General features: G+C 30.8%; 1 protein-coding gene and 2 long non-coding RNA genes across 4 annotated transcripts; 1 reads left to right on the forward strand and 2 right to left on the reverse strand.

The window, feature by feature from the left end:
- The first annotated feature begins 494 nt into the window (after positions 1–494).
- LOC108325738 (uncharacterized) lies at positions 495–2561 on the forward strand. 2 transcript variants are annotated; one of them, XR_008247825.1, is made up of 3 exons: positions 495–681; positions 830–1479; positions 2324–2561. It is a non-coding gene; the product is annotated as an uncharacterized LOC108325738 (long non-coding RNA). The 2 variants fall into 2 exon arrangements; XR_001831859.2 differs by having other exon boundaries at positions 830–901.
- A 4864-nt stretch (positions 2562–7425) lies between these two features.
- LOC128195894 (uncharacterized) lies at positions 7426–9942 on the reverse strand. Its single transcript, XR_008247735.1, has 3 exons — positions 9714–9942; positions 9494–9564; positions 7426–7660 (listed from the first exon to the last, which is right to left on the reverse strand). It is a non-coding gene; the product is annotated as an uncharacterized LOC128195894 (long non-coding RNA).
- Positions 9943–18103: 8161 nt separating this feature from the next.
- Positions 18104–21520, reverse strand: LOC108324229 (protein NRT1/ PTR FAMILY 4.5). Its single transcript, XM_017557100.2, has 6 exons — positions 21222–21520; positions 21077–21137; positions 20773–20990; positions 20193–20615; positions 19879–19994; positions 18104–19313 (listed from the first exon to the last, which is right to left on the reverse strand). Exons 1-6 carry the CDS (start codon positions 21222–21224, stop codon positions 18341–18343), a joined length of 1794 nt encoding a protein of 597 aa, XP_017412589.2. The 5' UTR covers positions 21225–21520; the 3' UTR covers positions 18104–18340.
- Between the last annotated feature and the right edge of the window lie 6058 nt (positions 21521–27578).

A 27578-nucleotide genomic window follows, 5' to 3' on the forward strand; every position in this document is an offset into this window, starting at 1 on the left:
GTTAAACTACTATACCAGTAAATATAAGTGTTTTGAAAAATATCCTAAAAATTTATAGAGAATTAAATAGTGAATTAAAAAAAAGTATTTATTAATTTTTATTATAGTTACATATGTTTCTCTTCCAATATTTTCTTGGGCAATTTATGTAAGCATTAAAATATGAATGCTGGTGTATTTAATATAATAATAATTTACAACACCAACTGACACCTTAATAAACTGTTTTGTCCATTTTCATTTTTGGCATATTTGTGGAGAGATAAAAAAAGTTCTACCTATACATACATACAGATTGGGTTGTTTTACTAAACTGTTTGAATTTATTTGTTTTGTTTTTTTTTTTATTTAATTGATAAAATGATGAGGCTTTTTGTGGCATTTTAAAAATGTATTCTGTAAGGGCTTGTAAAATTAGTAAAGGGGTCTTTGGCTTTATGTGGGACAGCCAGGCCCATCAGATCAAAGGCACATGACCTTAGCAGGGGTCTTTCTTCTAAGTCAGTTTTTCACTTTGCCAACTTTTTTCTTCTCTCTCTAAAAACTCATCTTCTAAATATTGTTCTGCCTTCTCTCTAAAATACCACCCTGTTGAACCGTTCAATTTTTGAATAGGTGGTGCTCAAACCTTCACCGCGTCAAGGGCTGCGTAACGGACCGAACGGGTTCTTGTTCCAACCGGTAAGTCACTTTCTCCTTTTCTCCGCCGTTTCTAGCACCTAAGGCATTGCTATTTTACTGAATGCAGGCCACTAGAAGTGTTCTACTTCAAATTTGTGGTAATTTATAGCCTAAAAAGCTAATTCTATCACCATTTGGTGATTTATAGGGTGTCTTTGAATTTTGCTGTGAGGAGCACTATTTAGATCATCTCTGTCAAGTAAACTGTGAAGTTTTCCAGGTAAGGGGAGCTAATTATTTTTGTATGAATTTATTTTATACAAATATATGCAGGTTGAATGTTGAACTGGTGTGTTCTTGTGAAGTTGTTCTGATTCGATTGATGATAAAGAAAAAGAATTCTTGGTTCAGTTTTCTACCTTAACAACAGAAAAAAGGATGTTAATTTTTATTGGATAATTATAACTGAGATGTGGAATTGTGCTTAAATAATTTATGCTTTGGTGTTGAACTGATACATGTGGCAATTATGTTTGTAAGTGTCTCTGTTGAAATTAATCTGTTTTGGTTGAAATTGTTCTGGTTGGAGGGTTTGGAGTAAGGGCTCTGTGATAGCATGTATATGGGCAGATACAAGTTACTATGAGGGGAAGGGTGATATATATAATTGAGTATTTGATGTCTAGAACTGTAGGACAGTTTTAATAACTTAGATAATTAAATCATAACTTGTTAAAAGCCTTTCTTTGTTGGTAGGATAGAGGGGACTTAAAAACCTGAGTTGACACATTCCTGATCATAGAGCAGTCCTGGCCTGGTCCAATACGTTGTGACTAGTCATATGTGCTAGCGCCGAAGGTGAGTCTGACGTTCAAACATATGAACCCTCTCCGGTGACCAATTGGGGGAAAATAAGATCTCTACTATGATGAAAATTAGACAAGTAGTTTACCAAATAAGAACCATAATATATATATATATATATATATATATATATATATATATATATATATATATATATATATATATATATATATATATATATATATATATATATATATATGAACGTAAACTGGTGCATGGAGGGGATCTCACTCATTTTTCTTCTTCTGTTTGGATTGATTGATGTTGTTTGACTGTCAAGATGTATGTATGGTGTTGTTGAGTGGTTGTAAAGCATATGAATGTGAACTACAATGATGTAATTGAGTATGAAGTGGACATTTCAGGGTGAGATGATTGAAAGTGATGTGTGGAGTATTGTGGTTGTTCTGTATAACTGTATGGAGCTTTGAACTAGTATGTCTATCCCTACACTTAAAGCATTGTTCATGCTCAAATAGAGGAGAGCAGTGTAAGTGGTGAGAGTAGAGGGAGGTTCTCGTCTATAGTCTTAGAGTTTAGACATAGACAGATGGGGGATTTACCTTGCATAATGTTGGGGAGAGACAATTGAACTACGCAAGTGCAAAGACGACCAATAGTTCGACAGTTATATCAATCCGGATGAGTCGTGTGAGTGTTTGAGTCATGGTTCAAAGTGGTATGCCTTGATTGTTCTTTATATGTAGCTAAGCACGATGATATTTATTGATTGAACTATATGATTACTGTTTGTTTATCTAGCTCACCCCTGCTTCTTTGTTGTGTGCTGCTTGTGTATGTTTTCTTTTGCGATGATCATCCACTTGGATGGGAGCAGATGTTGTTGAGGAGGTTCCATTGGACCAAGAGTTGGAGGATGCTGATGATGCAGTATAATATTTTTAGGATTTCTAAATTTAAGTTGGTGTTATTTTGAAGTACTCTAAACTGTTTAAATTTTAAGTTTTGTCCTTTTGTGATGATTGTAATATCAGCTACTGAACTACTATTCTACCCTAATTGTTCTCTTTATTAGAACGTGGACACCTAAGTTATATGATTGTGGTTATTATATATTTGGATGACACATATTCCTTTTAATTAGTCTTTATAATAATACTATTCCCAAACTTGTAATAATAAAACACAATAATGAGTTCTTTTTAAATTACTTTTTTAACACGGATATTTGGGTGTAAAAACATGACGAGATCCAATTTAAAGCATAATGAACCCATTTCCCATTCTTTATTGGGTGTTTCCGATATATGGTTTTGTTAAATTTGGATGTCAACATTCGACAGTAGTTTTCTTACTTTTTTTGTACAATTCTTATAAAAAATGTAGTTTTATATTTATTTTGAGATAATAATAATAATGAAATTATGAGTGGATTTTGAATTGTAGTTTTATATACATTGTGAAACATTTATAATAATAATGGATGAGTGAATGTTTTTAAAATGAATCGTGGCTTTCAAATTTTGTAATTCAATATTTATTAAATTTTAATGATTTATTAAGTGTTTGAAGTAATAATTTTTTTAATTGATTTGATAGTATTATTTGAATCTTTTATACAAATTATTGACATGACTTTCTAAATTTTTAATTCAATATTTATTAAATTTTAAAGGCTTTTGAATCAATTATAAAAGCTTAAACATGACTTTTTTTCGAAATTTTTAATTTAATACTTATGAAAATTTAATGATTTATTAAGTCTTTCAAATTATAAATTTTTTAATTTATTTTTTAAATGATTTATTAAGTTTTATTTTTTTACATCATAAAAAAAAGTCCATAAAAAAATCTAATAAAAAAAACCAAATGAAGAAAAGAGAAAATAAGATCTGAAAGAGAAACAGTGTAAATGAATTTTTGATGGAAGAAAGAAAAAACTGTTAAAAAAATCTGGTCAAATATTATTTTTGTTTTATTAAAAATTAATAACACATTTTAATTAGTTTTAATTGAAGATATATCCGTGATTTTCGAAAAGTTTAGGGGTGTAATATTTGGAGGTGCAGATGAAACACCTCTACCCTAATTATATATTATATCAATTTTAATAAATATACATGGAATATACAATAATTTTATTTTGATATGGCCGTTAATGTAATTCATTATTTATTTTATTTATCAAATAAATATAATAAATAAAAGAATGCTAATGTAATTCAATTTTAATTAATTGGTTAAAGAAACAATATTCTTAGAATTATGAGTTGTGTGTGAGTGTGTATTAGGTGTGTGTGTGAGTGTGTTACAACCAGTTCTAGTAGGTTGAAAGTGTAGCTAGCTCCTTTTGTTTTCTATAAATGTAACTTGAGTCATGAAGGTGTATCAAGTTCTCTAACAATATATGTTTCAGTATTGATCTTAAGATGTATCACACCAGATCGATTCCATTCTGGTTATTTTTTCTTGATTTATTTGTCGAACATAGCTCCACCATTATTAGGCGCTAATTTTCAGAGTCAAGTGTATGTTTTTGTTTTTGTCCACTCATCCTCTACCTTTCAATATTATCAAACACTTGTCAACAACTATTTTAAGTTGTCCGCTATTATCCGTTGTTGTTTGTTGTCGTTTGTCGTCATCAACTGTCGTTCGTCGGTGTTCGCCATCACGGTTTAGTCTAGCCGGTGTTCGCCATCACGGTTTAGTCTAGCGATCATCAAATTTGGATCGCCTCCTTAAGGGATGGCCAACCTCGCCAGAATCAAGGTGAACTTCTAGTTCACGTGCCACCTTTCTTCGAATAACTTTGGGTGCGTGTTCGTCATGCGCCACCTTCCTGGTGTCAAAATCACACCGCACCACCACAGGTTGTCTCACCATACCTCATTCTTTCTGTTTGACCTCCTTCTTTGTTGTTTCCTCACTGTTTTCCACCTTCTGTCATCGATTGTCGTCACAGTTTTGTTAGGCAACCATCAGATCTGGAGCGACCCTCCATGGGACAACAAACCCCATCAATGTTAGAGTCCAATTCTCCTCCCCACGCCGCCACGCGCATCATCTTTGTGCGTTGAGAACCGGCGCGTATTGTCCACATGCCACCATCCATTAATCGGAACACCATCGCGCCACCTCCATAGCTGTCTCAAAAACCCCTCTCTTTGTCCTAACCCTTGAAACTTTATTTTTCTAAAGTCCAATAGCCACCCTTGTGGAAAATCATATATTTTTCTATTTTTCATGGCTTTTTTTTCCTTAACAAGAAATGGCAACTGGCAGCATTATTTCATTATTTGAAAGTCACTCCATTGCTTTCAGAAAACTAAATGGGAAAAATAACCTATCTTGGTCTACTGCAGTCGAAATGTGGTTTCTTGGCGAAGGAGATTATGACCGCCTTGAGCAAGATGGAACCCATGTGCCAGTTGAGAAAGCAGATCAGTTATGGCAATTAGTAGAACCAAGACTTCTATTATTTGTAATGGCAACAATTTGTCACTGGCTACTTCATCAACTAGATATAAAAAATGTCTTCCTCCATGGTGATCTTGAGGAAGAAGTTTATATGGAGCACACTTCTGGGTTTGTTGCTCAAGGGGAGTCTGGTATTGTATACAAATTGCATCGCTTTCTATATGGCCTCATGCAATAACCACGAGCTTGGTTTGGAAAATTCAATTCTATTGTTCAACAATTTGGCCTAAACTGTAGTGAAGCAGATCATTCAGTTTTTTACCGTCATACATCTCTCAGGAAATGTGTTTACTTAATAGTATATGTTGATGATATGGTCATCACAGGAAGTGGTACTGCTAGAATATCTCAACTGAAGAAACATTTATGTAGACATTTTCAAACCAAGGATCTTGGAAGTCTCAAATACTTTTTGGGCTTGAAGTAGTTCAATCAAAAGATGGAGTTGTAGTCTCTAAAATGTTGTATGCTCTTGATATATTACAAGAAACATGTATGCTTGATTGTAGACCGGTAGACAGTCCTATGAACCAAAATCAGAAATTAACTACAAAAGAAGGTGAATTATTCTCTGATCCAAAGAGATATAGGAGATTTATTGGGAAACTGATTTTTATTTCACTATTACAAGGCTGAATCTATCTTTTGCAGTTGAAGTGATTAGTCAATTCATGCAAGCTCCATGTCTTGGCCATTGAAATTCTATCATTTGTATTCTAAGGTACCTTAAAAAGACTCCCGGGAAAGGGTTGTTATATGAAGATAGAAGAAGCATTCAAGTCTCTGGGTATTGTGATGCAGATTGGGCATACTCGCTTATTGATAGACGATTCATTACTGAGTTTTCCATGAAGGAAACATCATTTCATGGAAGAATAAGAAACAAAAAGTAATATCTCAATCAACAGCTAAAGCTAAATATAAAACTATGGCATCACTAACAAGTGAACTTATATGAGTGAAGCAGTTTCTTCAAGAGTTCAACTTCTATAACATTCAAACTATGAAGATGTATTGCGATAACCAAGTTGCTCTCTATATTGCATCAAATCTAGTATTTCACCAGGAGACTAAAGACATAGAAATTGATTATCATTTTGTTCGGGAAAAAATGTTGTACAAAGAAATTTGTACTGAGTTTGCTAGGTTTAAGAATGACAACAAATTGGGTCGCGCACGGATAGTGTTTACCCGTAACTCGACCCGCAAAATGAAAACTCGACCCACAACCCGCCTGCTAACCGCACGGATACCCACTTAAAAAATACTAGCGGGTACCCACAGATACCCGAAAAAAATTAAAAATATATTTTATACATTTTTAAAATAAAACTGCAATATATTTATATATATATATAATATAAATTAAAATTTAATTTTAATTAATTTTAACATAATAAAATATAAATTAATTTTATTTTTAATTAAATTTAATTTTAAAAAAATAAATTAATTTTTTTATTTTATTTGTTATGGATAACGGATATCTGTGGGTCGGATAGTACAATGCCTGCATCCGACCCGTTTAGAAGCGGATATTAAAATATTCGCTACCCGTGACTAATAAATATCAGCGGATAATAACTACCCGCCGCGAATTTTATGCTGGATATCCGTACTTGCAAATGTTTTTGTCATTCTTAGTTGGGTCAAATGATCAACTTACGGATATGTTGACTAAATCTTTAAGAAGACCTCAAATTAAGTTCATTTATTCCAAGCTTCGTACATACAATTTGTATATTCCAACTTGAAGAAGAATGTTAAAATTATGAATTGTGTGAGTGTGCATGAGTTGTGTGTGAGTGTGTTACAACCACCTTAACTTGTTGAAAGTGTAACTAGCTTCCTTTCTTCTCTATAAGTGTAACTTGAATGATAAAGGTGTATTAAATCCTCTAGAAATATATGTTTCAGTATTCATCTTAAGAAATATTAATAATATTTATTTAATTATAAAAAATATTATTTATTCTAACCGGATACTAATTTTATATATTTTTGGAGAGTACTTTTTATTATTGATTTAAATTTGTGAAGTTTTTCTCGGAAAATTAATTTTGACAACACTGTCAAGGTTGAACAAATAGATTTCATTTTACTATTCAATATTTGTATAAAGCAACTTGTGTTACTTTTTAACTGTGTTTAAGCGTAATTTTACTAACCTATTCGCGGCCAAGATACAAGTTGGAAAGTGTTGAATCTTTATTCTATTTGTGCTTATTACTCTGCCCAGCACTGCCCACCTAGTCCTAACCCTCATTCTCATGTCTCATGTCAAGACAGTAAGATGTAATAACATAATATTTAATATCTTTAATATTTAATGTAAAATTGTATAAAATACTATATTATTATAAAACATAATATTATTTTGTATTTACTTATTTCTTTCGTAAGTTTTATCTAATGAAAATTAGGACTTTCCATTAAAAATTGTGAAATCCCAATATTATACTTCATGCAGGTATAAAAATTAAGACGTCAACATAAATGATAATAGAAAACAGTTAGAATAATAAAATAGCAAATAAGGTTCTAAGAAATTAGAATTTAAGGATTATAGTAATCCGGAATGTAGAAGAAATTTTAAAACATAGAATACTAAAGTACTTCAAAATACAAGAACTGGAATTGTTCAGATACATAGAAAGCTATGGAATTCCTAGAGAGACTAAGAAGCTGCTTCCTCATTCCCCTCCAGGACATTCTCCACTAAGGCCTCATTCTCCTTTGCTCACATCCAAGTGGATGATCATTGCAAAAGAAAAAGCATGCAACAAACACAACAACAAACAAACAAGGGTGAGCTAATTATATAAAATCATGCAACTCAATTTAAGCATATACATACAAGAAATAACACACCAAATAATTTCAGAAATACAACCTAAGCATGTTAATTTCTAGACTTGACTCGTCCGGACTTTAAAATGATAGTCGGGCTATGACGAGTCTTGCACCCGTGGTAACTTATGAAACTTGGGTTTCCCACCCTGCCACACTCACGAGGTTAGTCTGTTCCGCGCCTTGAGGCATACTAGGAGCCCCCAAGACTAAGGACCTCCTGCTACTCCTCACCACATGGTTCAACCTCTCTAAGTGAGTATGATTGACCATTGGAGCTTCAGAATGATTCCCAAGACTGAGCCTCTACTTTCATTTTAAAACACTAAAAATCTCACCAAGAGATTCTACATTTGAAACTACCATAAGCAACCATGAAATCATGTTTCAGTCTTTCCCAATTCACACACCTTTCAATTATAATCAAACCACATATTTAAGCCTTAAATATCAAATCATATATAACAGAACATGCTCCACAACCAATTTCAATCATCTCTAATAGACGATATTGTCATGTTATTACCAAACAGTAATATATACCAAACAATAAGATAAAAATCATAGATTATATGTAAAAATAATAATAGCATAATCTCTGAAAACTAAAACAATTTTATCACTGTAAATTTAATATACTGAATGAAATAATAAATAAAAAAAAGAAAACAGCTTGCATCTTATTCTTTTGATAGATTCATAAAAATATAATATATATATATATATATATATATATATATATATATATATATATATATATATATATATATATATATATATATTACGTTATCTATATATATTATATATATTACGTTAGTTATAATATATTATATATATAATATATTATATATATAACGTTACCTATCTATATTATATATATTACGTTACTATAAATTATTTATATTTATAATATTAAACTAATATATATATATATATATATATATATATAATCTATACATTAATAATATAATATATTATCATACGTATTATCTCTAAATAACTTACAATGTTCCCTTAATTATGAAACTGCTTGCTAAATTTTTCATTACCACAAAATACTTGTTCTCCACATTGCTACCCAATTGGTCACAGAAAAGGGTTGAACGCATCAGATTCACCTTCGGCGCTAGCACATATGACTAGTCACAACTGACTGGACCAGGCCAGGGCTGCTCTATGATCAGGAATGTGCCAACTCAGGTTTTTAAGTCCCCTCTATCCTACCAAGAAAGAAAGGCTCTCAACCAATTTTAATTAATTTATTTAAGTTACCTAAACTAATCTGTTGTGCTCTAAACCTCAATTTCCAATTTATATATATATATATATATATATATATATATATATATATATTATTTCCTCTCAAGGGAATCTAAAACAATGTCTTTATACCTACTTACTACCCATATCAATGTCATTACAGAATCTTACTCCAAACCCTCAAACCAGAACAATTTCAGCCAACCAACTCATTCGAAACAGATTAAAATAATCATATCACAACATGCACAATTCCACATTTTCAATTATAACACCCAATATAATAAAAGTTATAACACAGTTTCACAAGAGTACACCAGTTTAATTCAAACCATCCTATATACTAAAAATCCAAAATACCGTACAAAATCGCACGACAGTCCAAAATTCAACATGCATACATTTACAAATCGGATTCAAGCAATAAATTCAAAGAAAAATAATTAGCTCCCCTCACCTGGTGGGTTGCTCAACACAGTTCACAGATGCTCTAACAGTACCCCTACACCGTGCGAAACTGTACAAAACCTATAAATCACCAAATAGGTGCTAGACTTTAGCTCTTTGAGTCGGAATAAATCGAGAATGAAAGACAAAATCACACAGGGCACAGGAAATCAGAAAATGGTACAACCTAGGACAAGAACAGTGAAGGGAAAGAGGGAAAATCTACTTACCCGCTGGAACACAAAACCAATCGGATGGTTTCGTAGCTCTTGACTCGAGGAACAAGAAAACACCACCAAATTAGGATTCAATCGGTGGAAATGACTGAAAACCAAGAGAGAAGTCAGAGCACTTGAGTTAGGGCAAGGTTTCTGTTCTAGAGAGAGAGGAATCTGTGAAATGAAATCTGACTTGCAAGGAAAGAGCCCCTCCCAAGATTCAAGTGTCCTTGGGTCAATAGGTCTGGCTTGTCAAATTAGGGCCCAATGACTTTATAAAATCTTCAGACCATTACAAAAATAATTTACATTTTAGTTTTTCAATGTCATATAAGTCATTTCCTTAAAAAGAAAAAATCGGTCGTTCAATTAAATTTTTGCTGAAATAATTCCTCTCTAATACCAATACATAACTCATCCGAAAGTACAGCTAAATGAAAAAGAAGATAAAAGGAATCCATTAATGTTAATAAATTATTTTTCTAAACATTAATTTAAGTTTCTATAAATATCGTACCTCGTAATATTTTTGTTTTGAAGCTTCGGTAATGTGTAAAGGCTAATTGATAGGGTCATCCCTAACCTCAACATGTACTGTGTTAGAGTGGACCATCATATTTACTTCACTACACTTATAACTTTTGTTGCCTTCAACTACCTTGAGGGTGTTTCATTCTCCACCTCCAAATTTTTCACTCTGTACCTTCAATTTCTTAAAATAACCTTAATTAATAAGATTATTATCTGTTAACTTTTTGTTTGTTCATAAATTCTATGTTAAGCATTGACTACATCTCCATCTCATCGTATGAAAAAACATCCACCCCTGTTCATATGGTTTGTTATATAAAAGTTTAATTATATTATTTATTTAATTATTTTATTTGTTTATAATTTTTCTTAAAATTTATGTATCAATTTGTATGAAATTATAATTTAATTTGAAAATTTATAATTGTTAAAAATTTATTTTTATGAATTTATTAGATTTAATAAAAATATTTTAGAAAAAATAAAATTCTGAAGATCTATTGGAAATGAAAATCCGAGTGAGAAGTTATCGGATGTTAGATATCCGATATCCGAGATAAAAACAATCGAATATACCTAAAAGTTTAATTATATTAATTATTTAATTATTTTATTATTTTATAATTATATTTAAATTTATGTATCAATTTTTATGAATTTATAATTTAATTAGATAAATTTTAATTGTTAAAAAATAATTTTTATGATTTTTTTATATTTAATATAAATATTTTAAAAAAATAAAACTGTGAAGATGTGTATTCGAATATAAAAATTCGAGAATAGAGTGATCGGATGTAGATATCCTATTAACGAAGGATCGGATGTCAATATCCGATTAATGAAATCAGATATGTAAATCTGATATGCATATGTTTGCCTTTTTTTTATTACGTTGCTCTATTAATGTTTGCAATTTTTTTACATTCATGCATTTTTTACATTGTATTTGCTAAAAGTGGAGATGATTAAAAAAAGTAGAGTGAAACTTTTATCAAATGTAATTCTATAATCAAATTTCAATAATATATGATAAAGATGAAATTGGATTTCAACATTTGAAAACTGAAAAGTTCAACAATATCTCATATATGGTTTTGTTAAGGTTTAATCATTTCGGACATTCTTATTTATGCAGAATCGTCTCAAATATGTTTTCATATTGTAAATGCTTTTAATTAGGTTCTTATTGTGAAAAATTGAATTAATTTAGATTTTGTCGTTAGTTCCGTACTAACACCGTTAAAGGAGGTGATACGTGTCCGTTCGTGGTTTTTTTGAATTTTTTTATTTTTAATTTTTTTTTAAATAAAATTAAAAAAATAATAATAATGCCACGTGTTAAACTGATATTGTGCCACGTGGCAATGACAATGTGACATGGCACTAACAGTGCCACGTGTTATTGCATTAGTATCAATTTGGTCGTTGTATTTTTATTGTGTCTCAATTTGATCCTGTATTTTTATTTTGTCTCAATTTAGTTTTAATTTAAAAATTAAACAATTTTGTCCCTCCTCAAATTCAAACAAAATTTAAATTGTATATAAATATTAACAAATATTTTTATTAAAATTGATATTTTTATTAATTATGTTATTTAAATATACCTATAAGGGTTTAAGAAAAAGAGTGACATGCTGGTTTGAATTTTCGTGGAGAAAGTTTCCATGGAAAATCATAAAAGAAGAAACTATCTTTAATTATCATTTTCACGAAAACTTTCTCCAATTTTTTATTTAAAAAAAAGTAAAATTTCACATCAATAATTTGTTCAATGAGCTAAATCATTTGGAAAATTCACACCATCATGTTATGTCACTGTTTTCTTTTAACTCTTATAGGTATATTTAAACAACATAATTAACATTTATATAATTAATTAAATAAAAATATAATTAAACTTAATCTTGTTAAAAATATTTAATAAAAATATTTGTTAAGATTTATATACAAATTAAATTTTGTTTGAATTTAGAGGGGGACAAAATTGTTTAATTTTTAAAAGTAAGACTAAATCGAGACAAAATAAAAATACAAGGATCAAATTGAGACACAATAAAAATACAGGGACCAAATTGACACTAATGCAATGACACATGGTTTGACAATGACACGTGGCATTGTCATTTCCACGTGGCACATATCAGTTTGACACGTGACATTTTTTTAAAATTTTATTTTTAAAAAAAATTCAAAAAAAAATTCAAAAATTCAAAAAAACCACGAACTGACACGTGTCACCTCCTTTAACGGTGTTAGTACGGAACTAACGACGAGGTCTAAATTGATTCAATTTTTCACAATAAGAGTCCTAATTGAGAGCATTTACTATACGAAGACCTATTTGAGACGATCCTGCGAAAATAGGAATGTTCGAAATGATTAAATCTTTTGCTAAATTGGGATCTTAACATCTGATAGTAGTTTTCTTAAACTTTTTCTTTTATATAATTCTTATAAAAATGTAGTTATATATATATATATATATAGTGAGATGATAATAATGAAATTATGAGTGGATTCTAAATTGTAGTTTTATATACATTGTGAAACATTTATAATAATAATGGATGAGTGAATTTTTTTAAAATGAATCACGGCTTCCAAATTTTGTAATTCAATATTTATTAAATTTTAATGATTTATTAAGTTTTTGAAGTTATAATTTTTTTAATTGATTTGATAGTATTAGTTTTTGAATCTTTTATACAAAAATTATTGACATGACTTTCCAAATGTTTAATTCAATATTTATTAAATTTTAAAGGCTTTTGAATCAATTATAAAGGCTTAAACATGACTTTTTTCGAAATTTTTAATTTAATACTTATGAAAACTTAATGATTTATTAAGTCTTTCAATTTATAATTTTTTTTAATTTATTTTTAAAATGATTTATTAAGTTTTATTTTTTTACATCATAAAAAAAAGTTCATAAAAAATCTAATAAAAAAAAGCAAATGAAGAGAAGAGAAAATAAGATCGGAAAGAGAAATAACATAAATGAATTTTGATGGAAGAAAGAAATATCTTTTAAAAGAATCTGGTCAAACATTCTTTTTGTTTTATTAAAAATTAATAACATTTTAATTAATTTTCATTGAGGATATATCTCTGATTTTCAAAAACTTTGAAAGTATAGAATGAATTTCCTGGAGGTGCAAGTGAAACACCCTTCCTTCAATCATATGTTTGGGTCCAAGTTCCAATTGGCAATAAGCTCTCTGAACAGATTATTGGTCCAACTTTAAATGAGAGTTGCTTCCTCACACCCCCAAGTGTTATCTACACCAAGTGCTCTCTACACCTTATCTTTTCATTATTTTTTTTTATTTCAAAAATATCTTATGTTAATTTAACTTTTATCATTTAATTTTATTTACCTTTCTCAAAACTCTAAATCTTTCAACATTCCTACACCACGCTCCTACACTTGCACATACCACAAAAAAGGAGTTTCGTTCCGTCCAAACTCTCGACGGTCACATACACGTCCACCGTCGCGACCGCGACCGCGCATACCTCAACCTAGCTAAACTTCACTTAGGCCTCAGTATGCATAACAAGTTAGGCCTTAGTATGCATAACAAGTTTGACACGCTACCAGATTAGACATCTCTATAAATACTCTGAGTACAGAATGTTTGATGATTTATATAATTATTGGCACCAGTAAGTTCATTCTCAAGCATATGTCAACTACCAGAATAGAAACAATATTTATTCATCCAAATTATACATGTTCATGAACTTAATGCTCAACTATAGAGTCCAATATTCTTTATTTTTATTTGATAAGTGTAATATTGGAATTGCAAATGAACTTCATAAATCAGAACTATAGTCCAAAAGTCACTACTAGATGACAGAGCAACCAATAATTAATAATAATGTATTAATATGCAATCACACTTTAGGGGAAAATAGTAAATAGCTATACCTGCGGAAACAACTCCTGCAAGCTTCCATAGACATAATTAAAACCCATGATCAAGGTAGACAATCTGCAAAGCTTTAAAAAGAAAAGAGAAATTTCTGTTTAATAATGATATTTTGGCCGACAGATTCCTCAGGAGATGGAACTGGACTACCTTATGCACTTCGAGAACTACTTCCGCTCCATGATTGCGCGCATGGGGGCAGAAGGGTTCATTGGAGAACTCTACAATGACTTTCGCTTGCTCATGGACGTAACAAGGGTCTCGTCACCTTTGAGAGCTTGAAGATCAACTGCTACTTGCTAGGTTTGGACGTCAGAGACGATGAACTGGTGGGCATGCTAATGAAGGATGATTTGGACGAAGATGGTGCTTTTAGTCAAATGGACTACATGTGATTGGACGGATATCAATATACATGGATTCGCGATTGATGTCAACATCTGTGAATTCAACATCTGTGAATTCAACGGATGTCATATCCGTCTACGGATATTAACATCTGTTTAAGAATCCAAACACATAAAATTCGTTTAAATATTATTGAAGGACAAAAAAAAAATGAAAAGATACATGTGTGGTGGTGGAGGAATAACTTTCACTTTAAATTGTAGATATTATTATATTGTTAATAGCAAAAATAAATGTATATTACGTATTTTTTTTCTTCTTGTGAGAATATCACTTAACTTTTTTAACTTTTCTAAATTTTATTGGAAGTGCTTGCTCAATCCAAGATTTTTATAAGAAAAAATATTACATTCCTAACGTTGTAAACTCGAAATGCTTCTAATTTTAAAATGACATAATTAACAGTATTAAAACAAGTTAAGAATTTAACTCATCACCTAATATATTTTGTCACTTCATAAAGATATAATAGATTTCAATTTTGTCTTCTTTTATTTATCGCTAGGTTTTTTATTCTATTTAATTATTCATTTTATAAAATTTAATTTGGGATTCCCTTCCTTTGCTACCACAATTTCTTCTATATTTTATATGCATTTTTTAATAAATACATGTTTTGACAAGTTATTCAAAGATATTTTTAGTAAATAAAAATATGAAAGAAGAAATAAAGTGTACTTGAATATAATTTAAAATTAGTCCATGCATCAATTAAAAATATATCTTTTTAAAATTATATGAAAGAATTTTTACATATAAAATAATTATAATATAAGAAGGAAATAATTTTATATTTTTCTTTTTCAAAAATATTTGTAGATAAGTTCATGCAAACAAACTTACTTGGATATTTTCTATATTACATTAATTTCTAAACAATTGTGTGAATAAAATGAAATGATACATCATAGAATGTGTAAGTTCTCTTGTAAATGTGAATATCTAAACGATTTAATACATTATAGAAATACTAGATTATCTATGTTTGGAAATTTTTATCTTTTATTAGTGTGTATAGTTTCATGTTTATGCTTCTACTTTTATGGTAAGTTGCGCAAACAAAATTGAACTAAAGTTTACAGTATGTTTAATACACTAATACTACATAAAAGACTCTATTAAATCATACATATGCATCTAATCTTTTATAAAATGTACAATACAGAATCAGGTTAATTTCAATTTTCTTTAGAGAAGACATTCAAACAGGTTTTCACCATTACAGCTTTCTGTAGTATTAGTCAGTTTTCATCAAACTTGAACCAATTAAACTCTTTCTCTCTAACACTTCTGAATGGTCACTTTTCCGATTCATATAAAGAAGGTATGTAACTAGTTCATGAATGTTTCACTGGAATTTTCCTGTTAGAGAAAAACCTTTAAAAAGTACATGCTCTTTTGTTTTACTCAAACTATTTTCAACAGATGTTTAACTATGAGACAGTAACCATGCATGCATGTCTGAATCCAACTTTACCTAAAACTATTCTATGGAATACTATTTAGATTTGGTTCGCATACAGAATAAGTTAAATAGTAAACAATGCTGCAATTGGAGTCTCCTATTCATACAGGTAAAAATGACAGATTATGTCTATTATTTTCAGACTATAATTGATCAAAGATGCATCTTTTTAGTCAAATTTCGACTAAAATTAATAATCCATGAATTTGAGAGATACTTCACCCTAATTTCACATGTGAAAAAAACCCTGCATAATTCAAACTTTTGTTGCGAAAGCTGAAAAAACAAAGACAATGTTACAGTTGCGATGACTCTGGCATAGTATCGCTGACTAAGAAATGGCTTGTCAACACCAACTTTGCCTCCAATTCCAACACACTACTACCCTTTAGGTTTCCCTTCTTCGTCTTCCATATGGATCCAAATTTTCCACCATTTGTTCCATAAAAGGGTGCTGTCACTGTATGATACCACAATGGGAACAACAACTGCCATAAAACCAGGAAAATAATGAACCGTAAGCCATGGAGAAAAGAGAAAGCACAATTTGAAGATTAACGTCGGGTATTTCGGAGATAGATAAATTCAAGTACACGAAAAAAGAGATAAGGTATATGTTCTACATTGCCGTTGATAATATAAGATATGGTATCATAAAGCGAATTCATATATCATAGTATATAAATGGCTCACACCTTAATTTACATATAGGATTAACAAGGTTAAGTTAAACTTAAATTCTAAATCATTTAAAATTTATCTAATTAAAAATTATTATTTTTTAAGCTTATCGTGTTTTTTTATTATTAGACAATTTATTAATATTTAGTTTTATGTTTGAAATATATATAGTTAACGAAAGAATACATTGATATTAATTAAAAATAAAATAAATTTATAATATATAAATAAGGGTAAGACTCATATTAGAAATTGATTAAAATGAACAGACAAATCTAAAAGTTTAACGAAGCATTCAATCATCTTTTTAATCACCATTTGGATAATGGTTTTGATTAGATTTTAATCACTCTTTTAACATGTGAGTATCATATTCAATCAAATAAATACTTTTTCTTACGTGTTAGTACCTGCAGAACCGAGCTGGAGATGGATTTCCGCCGTCCACGACCGTATGACCACCTCGTGCTTTGGTTCAACAACAACGGCGAAAGACTCTTCAAACTTTGAAAGCATGGGTGAAATTATTACACATAACATAATTTAATTGATCCACGGCTAATAAAACCTTTTATTTTAAGAAACGTACCGAAGGAACACCTTTAAGTATTAGAATATTAGAAATGGAAGATCTATGTTGGATTCCAACTTCACGACCAATTCTTTTTAAGAGCTAGGTAGATTTCTTTCTTTTGTAAATTCAATTTACTTATTAAAAGATAAATTTTGAAAATATTTGTTTAATTCTTTTAAGTAATTGTTCGTCTTTGAGAAAAGAAGAGTGTTATTGCACTTCCATATTTAGCGGTAAGATCAGTTTTTCTTTTCTTACTTTATCTTTTGCTTTAAAAGTGAATTAATATTTTTGTTATTATGAGGCCTATTATACATAATAAGATGTTTGGTGTGGTACTCAAGTCAACATTCTTACATGCATGAGTTGTTATGATCGATATTTTGATTCAAAATTTAGTTACCACACGATATTGTAAAATTCACATGGAATTGAACACGGGACCCTATGCAGAGTTTCTACAATAGACAGGTCGTGAAGAGTTTTGTTTTCTAATTGAAATTTTTGTCGGTAGATCTATAACACTTGAAATTTAGATTTTGTTTATGGCATAGCCGAATGATGAATGTGACTAGAAATAGGTTTTTATATGTTCCTTTAACAGATGAATGTCCAATTTAATTTATTTTTCAGAAAGGTGAGTTTTTTTCAATTTGCTTTCTTTCTTCTCTTTTGTAATGAAAGGGTGAATGTTTAACAGCAATGGTATGTCTTATTATTGTATTGAGTATTGAAAGGAGTATAGATTCTTTGACTTCATTAAACAATGAACTAAGCACCTCTTAGTAGACAATTACAGTTTAAGGTGAATAATTAATAAAGTTATAAGACTAAAAGGAAGACATTAAAAAAAAAGTTTGACTCTGCTGAGAACCGACACCCAGATGGTGCCAGAATGAACAGTGTCAATCAATCATACAATAAGCACACATGTAGGATAAGAGAGATTTCAACCACTATCTATTCCAGTGTTTTCGCATAATATGTTTATGATATCTAGTCCTTAATACCAAATGGTGTCTTGAGCCTCCTGACCTTATCTGTGTTTCCATTCTCTAGAGTTTCTTCCATCATCTGTTTCATCAGAGGAGGAGGGGCCCTCAGTGTTGGCTTCACTTGTTTGGCTGCTTTCTTTAGCCTTAACTTTTCCGTTCTTCTTTTCTTCCTCATCAACACTTTTCAAAGTATTCAAATTCACCATTGAATTGCTGTCTTCATCAGCTTTGTACTTGTACCAAGAGGCCCAGTAAAGGTAGTTAAAAAAATTTAGACAGCTTAGGATTGCTAAAAACCAATAGAACAAGTTAAGGTTGTTTTGATTCAAGTCTAAGCCATGCAACCATCCTTGCTTGCTTGGGGTGACCCTTTTGGTGACAGCATTAATGACATCCACAAAGACTGTGCTTAAGAAGTAACCAAGAGACATGGACAAATATGTGAAAGAAGTTGACAGTGACTTCATATTTTCAGGTGCTTCCCTGTAGAAGAATTCTAGGAGTCCTACAAGAGTGAACATGTCTGCAATTCCAAATATAGCATATTGGAAAGATAACCAAAACAGACTTATTGGCCTTGAAGGATCCTTTATTCCTTGATCCCTTCTTTTCACTTCTACTATGCCAGCTACTGCCATTGAAATGAAAGAAAGTACTAACCCAACACCGACTCTTTGAAGTGGAGTAACCCCAGAAGGGTGATGAGTGATCTTTCGTGCGAATGGCACAAACAAGAATTCATAGATGGGAATTAGGATGCTCATGAAAAGCAGGGGGATCACTGGAATTGATGGAGCTGGCACAGTAAAAGAACCAAGTTTCAGATTCATCATATTCCCCTGCTGAACTGAGAATGTTTGAAGTTGTGCTAAACAAGTGTTCATTATAATGGTGCTTGCTAATATTGGTAACATTCTTGTTAGGATCTTTACTTCTTCTACTTGCGTCACTGAGCACACCTTCCATGCTTGTGGCTCAATGTTTTGTTCAAGAATGCTTGCTCTATCTAGAAACCTGATTCAAGAAACAACACCATTAAAGCAAATATAAAGAAAAAGCGTTGTCATCAATCAATTATTAACATGCATGGGGAGTTAGCCATTTAAAAGCAATAAAAAAGAAAAAGAAGAATCAAATCATTGAGGATACTGCTTGTATTGAGAAGGAAATTGCTTTTGATTTTATCAGTGAAGTACTGGGAACTAAGCCAACAAGAAAAACAAAAGAGGTTGATTGCAGATAGTACTGTAGTTTTAAAACTTTTTCACCGAGTTATTGTTGTCAGGAACTTATTTATTTTGTGCGATGTTTACAAGTGATTCAGATATATTTTCCGTGACCTATTGATCATTCTCTGCATAGCTGCAGCTCCAAGCGTGCAGCAGTGATAGTAGTAGGTAGGCCCAGAGTCCTTGGCACTACCTGCTACGTCGTACATGAAGAAAAGAATCTCAACACGCCAATGTGCTGGACCATGTATTAGTTAATTGTCTCATCGCTCACAGAACATCATTAGGATGTGTTACATTATTTTGCAAGCTGTTAACCATGAATTTTGACCATGTACACAAGGAGTTACCTCATTTGGTTGGTATGTGCAATCCTTTCTAATTTAGCACTTTCATAGACCTCATAAAGTTCTTCATGTGACTCTGGCAGTGGTAGCTTCCGGTTTTTGAAAGCCACGAAAATAACCTGCAGCGAAAAAAACAGGTTGGTATGGTGCTTATTGCATATATAGTTTGATTTTGCAGGTTTGGGTAAACTTCTGACAAAACACTCACAGAAGAAGATAATAAATACAAAGATAAAATAAAGTAACCTTTTTTATCGTTAGGAAGTAATTTATAAAAATTCTTGTGTAACTGAACTGAAAATTGATTTTTAACTTACTTGAGAAATCCTCAAAATGGGGCTTTGACCAGGAATTTTGATGCGGTAGAATGGCTTGCCAAGAGCAAGAGTGAGAAAGCCAATGGAGGAAGCTACTGTTGCTATGGTAAAGCCCCAGTGCCAAGCCTTTTGGGTGCTAACCCAAACAACCCCAGTGACCCCTATAATTGATCCCAAGGTTGAACTAAGCAAAAGCCAATTGAAGAAGCTTGCAAGAGCCTTTGCTTCTCTTGGACTCTTTTCATCAAATTGGTCAGCACCAAATGCAGTCAAGGAACCTCTCACTCCTCCCATGCCCAAAGCCAATAAATACAATGACGTGTAAAACATGACAGCTATGCCACCTTTGACACAGCTCGACTTGCCACAAGCATCTGGGTGTAACTGGTCCAGAGCAGCTTGAACTGTGAGCATTACCAAAGCCTGTGGGAAATGACAAACACCAGAAAGAAATAAACTTTATTGTTTTCGAACCACCTTTGTCTCATTGGACAGACCATTGGGATTTGAAATTTTCACATAATAATATACTTTTAGAGATAACAATATTAATATATTTACAGTATTGTTTAGCACTTACCAAAACTTCGAGTGATCCGAAAAACAAACATGTGGTTAGTCTGTTGAAATATGTGTCCGAGATGAAACCACCAACTAGGGAGAGCAAGAAAGTTGAACCCAAAAAGGTTGTCAGGGTGTTGGCAGAGTTGGAGAGATCAAAGTGCATCACCCCATAAAAGTATAGAACCAAGCTCGCCATGTTTGCTACAAAACCCATGTTGTCCAGTGCTAACAACACTGCATGATCAAGGAAGAAAAAGATGAGGATGGTTTGCAAGCTAAGCTTCAGAACATTGAGAACAACCACCGGAGCATGTGCTTACCAAAGATAAACATGGAAGCCCTGAATCCACCCTTGTGTTCTTCCTTTACCTCTTTGTCTCCCTGCATGAGAAATCTGAAACTCATCAACAACGACCCTGAGAGGGTGAGGTAGAAATGAGGTGTTGAATGACTAGTCTTACTTACCATTCTTGAGTTTCAATTCAAAAAATGGAGGTGGTGAACATATAACTGAAAAAGGAAGGTTTTTGGGAAAAAGGTTCAGTTCAGACAAGGATATGTGGTAAAGAGAGAAGTTTAGTTCAATGCCTTAAAACTGTTTGCTGCTGGTGTCCTCCATGCTATTTATCATGCTCTCTCTGTTCGCTTTCTCTCTTTCTTTCTCTCTTGGACTCTGTGATTTGCGCACCAGTTTCAAATAAACAAACAAACAAATTACTGGTTGAATTATTATTGACACGAGGCTCACCAGCACAAATTTGAAACAGATGGCCGAGAGATTTATAGGTTTTAATTTAAGGCTCATAAAGCTTAATCATGGATGCTAATTCAATCAATGATGTTAATCAGGACCATCATGTGTGCCCCACAACAAATTCTGGAAAATATGTTATCCTCATTTATAATTTTCAGTATTTATTTTTATGTTCTTTTAAATCAGTTTTTTAATTTTTATACTTTCTAAAATAATACGTTTCCAATTAACACTGGATTTAATGAATTTAGTAACGATAGTAAATTCAAATAATAACAATAGTCAATTGCAATTTTTCAGCTAACATTAGTCGAATTATTAAACTATTATTTTCATTCAAAAGTAATAAAATCATCATTTCGCTATGAATGATTTGAGTTATTAAATTTTAATTCAGTATTAATATCTTGTATTAAAATTACTTTTATACTTATATTAATTGTAAATGCTATTTTTTAAATTATTTTAATGTTTACCATCAAAACAACTATTAATTGATATAACATTTTTAATCATATTAAAAAGTTAAATTAGATTTTAATAATCTTCAATTGTTTGTTTCTAACTATGGAAAAATAAACAGGCAAGAAATAGAAGCTCATTTTCCAAAGCTGCAATATACAAAAAATGAAAAAACAAAACGCAATTTTCTCTTATGTGCAAAGAAAGCAAGAGAAGTGTGTGAAAAAAATAAAACATTAATGTAAGTAAATAGTTAAAATAATAAAAAACTAAATTAATTCATTTAAATTATAATAATTTATTTCAGTGTATTTTTATTATGAATTATATAATTTTTTATCTATTATAATATTTTTTTATCTCTCATACTCAACAAACTATTCATAAATTTTTGTTTTATTTTTTATTATTTTTCTCTTAATCTAAATTATTACACTTTCACTTGTATTTCTATTCATTTACAGGTTCAATATTTTGAACATCTATATTCATTTAAGTTAAAATAATTTTAGAATGATTTTTAATACTATTTATATATACTATTATGCTGTATTAAAACATTTGACCTGTTTTACATATTTATTCATTGAATATATTTAATTTTTAAAATTTGTATTTACGTATTATTATACCAAATTTATAAAAAAAAATTGCATATAAAATCAACTCATGGGGAGCCATTCCAACACCACATCAATTTAATGGATTGGTTTGTTATCGATGGACGGGAATGGTATATTAGGATAAATAAATTGAAAATAGTCTATTTAAAGAATATTTTCTTAAATTGAGATAAAAATTCACATTTAAGACCACATATTATATTTGAACTAATTTTCCCTTAATGTATAGGATAATTTTTAAATGGGTATAAACGCCTACTATACTTCATCTCCTTTTGTTCCTAAATAGTAAATAATTATTGTAAGAGTATTTATTAGTTATAACATTAAAAAAAAGTGGTCATTACATTTTCCTTTTTTAACTTCACAAACTTTGGAAATGGAATAATATATTTCAACTTTTTTTAGCTCCAAGTTAAATTTTACACTGAGCAACAAAGGAACATAGCTAACATATTGATTTACCTACACAATAATTCCCCCCCTGCTGAAATTATTTCTACTTGTATACTTTATAATTTTATATAAGGTTTCACACATTACATTACATGTAGAAAGATCTTTTTCTAAAACATATTATTATATTTTTCTGTAAGAACTCTTCATAATAAGTAGTAATATTTTTTACATTTTAATAAATTTTTATAAAGAATGAAACTAAAATATTTTGAAAACAAAATAAAGAGTTATTAAAACCTAATAAACCCAAGCACTAAACACACATTTAGGCTTTGGTTTGTAACATGTATAAGTTTGTCTTGGGTGAGGCGCTGTATCAGTGTTCCTAAACTAGAAAGCTTTTTCAGTAAAGCTCACGGGTGAATTTGAAAGGAAGAGGATGTGATCCTGTGATCCAGTGATCCAATGCCAGTGGCTATATTATCAAATTCGTAGACTGTTATGTTCTTTACAGCTGAATCCTGCATATATCACATGCTTTCCCTAATTATTCCCTCTTAATTATATCTCCTCTGGATAATCTTCATAAGGAATAATTAATCATCATTAAGTGTTTGTATAACTCTAGACTACATTTTTTATTTTTTATGATGCTGGGTAGGGGAATGAATCGGATTGAAACTTGTCCTTGGTTTGGCACTAGACAACATTGTCAGAAGGAAAAGGATCCAATACTATCCCTGCTAAGGGAAAAACCACAATTACCCCTACAATTTATGGGAGCCACAATTCAAGATGCCCATTGCTCCAAAATCGACCTTCCATCCTCCAGTGACAAATGGAACTCCATCATTTTATTTGGGTCACAAAAAATATAGAAAAAACAACATTTTTAAGGGGAGAAAGTTCAATGCTCCATTTTCAAAAATGTTAAACAAAAGAAAAATTGCAGGTCCAAGCCGGCCAGATCCCTCGAATTCAAGATACATGCAGCTTCAACCTGACTCCAAAAATGTAAAAAAATGTGTTAGAAAAAAAAAACACACAAAAAATCCTAAGTCAAATACTCAAACCAAGGTTCACATGATACAGCTCATATGCTGTCCTTCATGTCCCAGGAAGCTCCATTGTTAGGCAAAAGTTCACGAACCTCAGTTTACCCCTCTTATCCTCTCATAGAAACTCAGTTTCGCCTTTTGCTTTGGTGGTTAGTCTAGTTCCAATGACAAAACTCGCTTCTCCTTTGAACTGTCTCTTTCAAAAATAGCAATCTTACTTCTACTATCTCAATCATACTAAACCTTTTTCTGTTTGAAAATCGTTTTCATTTAGAAAGCACTTTCTTTAATTTTGGTATGTTCCACCATGTTCGATTGGTGTGTTTACTTAGCCCCACCAAATTCCTGAGAAAACAAGGACACCAAGACCAGTATCAATATCTGTATTCTAAGGCTTCCTGTCAAAGAATTTCCAACTCATGCTGTTGTCCTTTGAGTAGAATGTCAAAACATTCCGTGTGATAAATGTCCCGCATCGTAGAAGTCAATAAGCTGGAGTTGGATTTGGATTGTATATTAATGATTGAAACACTAGATTATTGGTTAAGATACATCGTAAGAATTGAAAATTAAGAATTGCATTTAAACTTCATAAACCAGCCAAAACTGCCAGCAAATTGAGCGTAGACTTCAAAACTAATAAAGATTGTTGCTCATATCCCACTCCTTAAAAGCATAGGTAGGACTAGGATCAGATGTAGTCAGAAACAAATTCTCTTTGGTTCAATATATATGTAGGCTAACACGTGAGAGAGTGGAGTTGAGTTTCAAATTTAAACTTTGATGGAAGATAAAAGTAACATGTCATTACCGTGGTGGGCGCCAATCAATAGCCACTGGTCCAGTGTTGGGAGAAGTTGGCAATGCAGATGAAAATTTTGGACCAAACCTATCAATTTTTAGTCTGTATGACAAACTCTTTTGCGTGTGTGTGGCATTCTATGAATGAATATAATAATAGTTTGATAAAGGCTATACAGATGCTTCTGCATCTCATCAAAGACACAGTGTTATGGTCCTGAGTTCATAAATGCTCTTTTTCATAAAGCTTGATTTGTTAACCCCACCCTCCATGCTTTGTGCTTGTCAATGACACACCCCTTCTATCACTTTTTTCTCACAATGGTCCATGACTTTTCCAAAGTGATTGAGCATGTGTTATCTCAAGTTACACAAATCTTCTGTTCTCTTTTTCTTCTACGACTTCCTACTTCTAGACACATACACCGTGTTCCAGTAGTTTTCAACCTTGGCAGTTCCACTATTGTTGTTTCTTGTTGCCCACGACACGCTGCTGCTGCTCTCTCATCATGCTGTGAGTTCGTGCCAGAATCTGTCGCTTCTGAGTCTGCCTACGTATGCGTGTGAGGATCATTCAATTCAATAGTTGTTTAACAAAACTTCCAAAACGCGACACTGTTAAGGTTCACAAGAAACGGAACCTCATCAACCAATCTTTAACTTTTTTTTTTCAAATATTTTAAAAAAAATAACTTAAAAAACTAATAAGGTTGAAGTATAATGTGGTAGTATAATAGTAGTAGCTGGCATTGGCGTGTGGTGTGTAATGTAAGTGCATCATGTGTCGCTTCAATTGATGATTATTTAGTTCGTGTTGTGGAAGTGAAGGGACTTGACCTTTGTGGCGTTGGTGTTATTGTAAAGTATAAAATGATGGTGGTGCCTAAATGTATAACATGCATATGGTTTGTGTCTATGAAACTCCTTCATAATTATTGTCAAGGAACAAAACCTAGGGAAAAAGGTTGGGGCAGGCAACACCTGGACTGTAAAGAAGAATGATTTTTCTTTTCCATTTCAACATTATATTTTTAAAAAAATTAGAAAATTTATAACATATATAACTATAAAATTGTGTTTAAAAATTTAATCTCTTTTTTTTCTCTAAATAATAATAAAAAATTTGGTTATAAAACACAGAATGTTTAAATTGTCTATTAGATAACACATTAATATGATTCCTGAAAAATGTCTTAATACTTTTAAAAGATTATACCGCGTAGAAAACATCCTGTGACACTGTCTTTAATGAATGAGATTGTTATAGAACATTTTGATTCAATCAACAAATATCTCAATTCTCTGTATCCCAAACATTTGGATTCCATAAAGAATGCCCCAAACCAATATTGATAATTAAAACTAACACAAGTGACTCATGATGATTCATTAAATCTCCCCTGGAAGGGCAATGATCAACAGCATCCACTGCCTCCATTAACATAAATGCATATATGGAAGGGGAACTCAAACTTATTCCAAAATGGAGTATAAGTGTCACAGTTATTATTGTTTAATCAGGAAAAAAAAGTATTATAGATCGTTTGATAAAAGGGAAGAGTAAAAGCAACAAGTAAATAGGTCGATAAAAAAAGTCTAAACAAGTGAAGCAATATAAATAAATAAATATGAATAGAAAGAGAAAAATCTAAATCAATTACGGAATTTAGATTATCCCGTAAACGATGTTAAAGAATTAATAATAAGATGAGAATTTATATCTGACTTAATTTTTTCTGTTCACATTCTTAGAGTTGTAAGTTGAATTACAATTTTTATCCAAATCCTAAGTTATAAAATAACTCCTAATCATAATTAAAAGTATGAAATTGTGATTTGTTTGGTTAGCCAAAAAAGAATTAAGAATGAAAAAAAAATTTAACCAAATAATCAAATAACTAAGTAAATATGAACAAATATATCAATTTACTTCAAGAAAATGTTAAATTATTGACAAAATTTTAGTCACAGATTTTTAAATTTTAATTATTGATAAAAATATTCATTTATAATGAATTTGTGGATAAATAATTTTTTTATGAACACAAATATTTGTTAATTGAATATGGCAATTTATAATGTTTATTTTCAACAAATATTTTTTATTGATAAAATTTATCGGTAATTTAAATTTTTTGAAAGCTATCGCTTAGTTTGTCGATAATATTAAAAAAAAAACGTTGGTAAATATGGTGTTAGTTCAATTTTTTTAATATCCATATGTGAATATGTCTATAGTTGTATTTTTTTAAAATTTGTTGGTAAAATAGATGTTAATTATTCCACAAAAATTGATAAAATATTTGTTATAAAATAATTAAAAATAAGTGAGAAGAATAAAAGAAGGAGATGATGTAGTAACCATGGAATCTAGTGTGGTGTTCATGAGTTCTTTTTACACAATCTAATTTAGAATTATCTTTACAATGTAAAGACATAGAAAATGACATTTTAGAAGTGGTAGTGATTTAAAATTAGTAAGACTCAACTATTTTGTTATTAAAAGGTTTTAATATAAATAATTTTGTTATGAATGAGTTTAATTATTTTAAAATGTACAATCTTTCTAAAAACCATTTTTCTAGAATTCTATGACTTATTTCTAAGAGTTTTCATCCTCTATTCGTCTGATTGAAAAATTGAGAATGTATGATTGATCATGACGACGAGCTCTCTAAGTTGGATCTATCAATTTTTTCGTTTGACTAAGTTGAATTCAACCTCT

Source organism: Vigna angularis, chromosome 3 (assembly GCF_016808095.1).
Source record: "Vigna angularis cultivar LongXiaoDou No.4 chromosome 3, ASM1680809v1, whole genome shotgun sequence".
NCBI classification, from domain to species: Eukaryota; Viridiplantae; Streptophyta; class Magnoliopsida; order Fabales; family Fabaceae; genus Vigna; species Vigna angularis.

Bases quoted from the DNA above. Each gene is read 5' to 3' on its own strand.
- LOC108324229 (XM_017557100.2), bottom strand. The intron at 20,991-21,076 runs GTAAGCACATGC...TTGATCATGCAG, and splicing joins GGCTTCCATGTTTATCTTTG to TGTTGTTAGCACTGGACAAC. The intron at 19,314-19,878 runs GTAACTCCTTGT...TTCTTGAATCAG, and splicing joins GCACATACCAACCAAATGAG to GTTTCTAGATAGAGCAAGCA.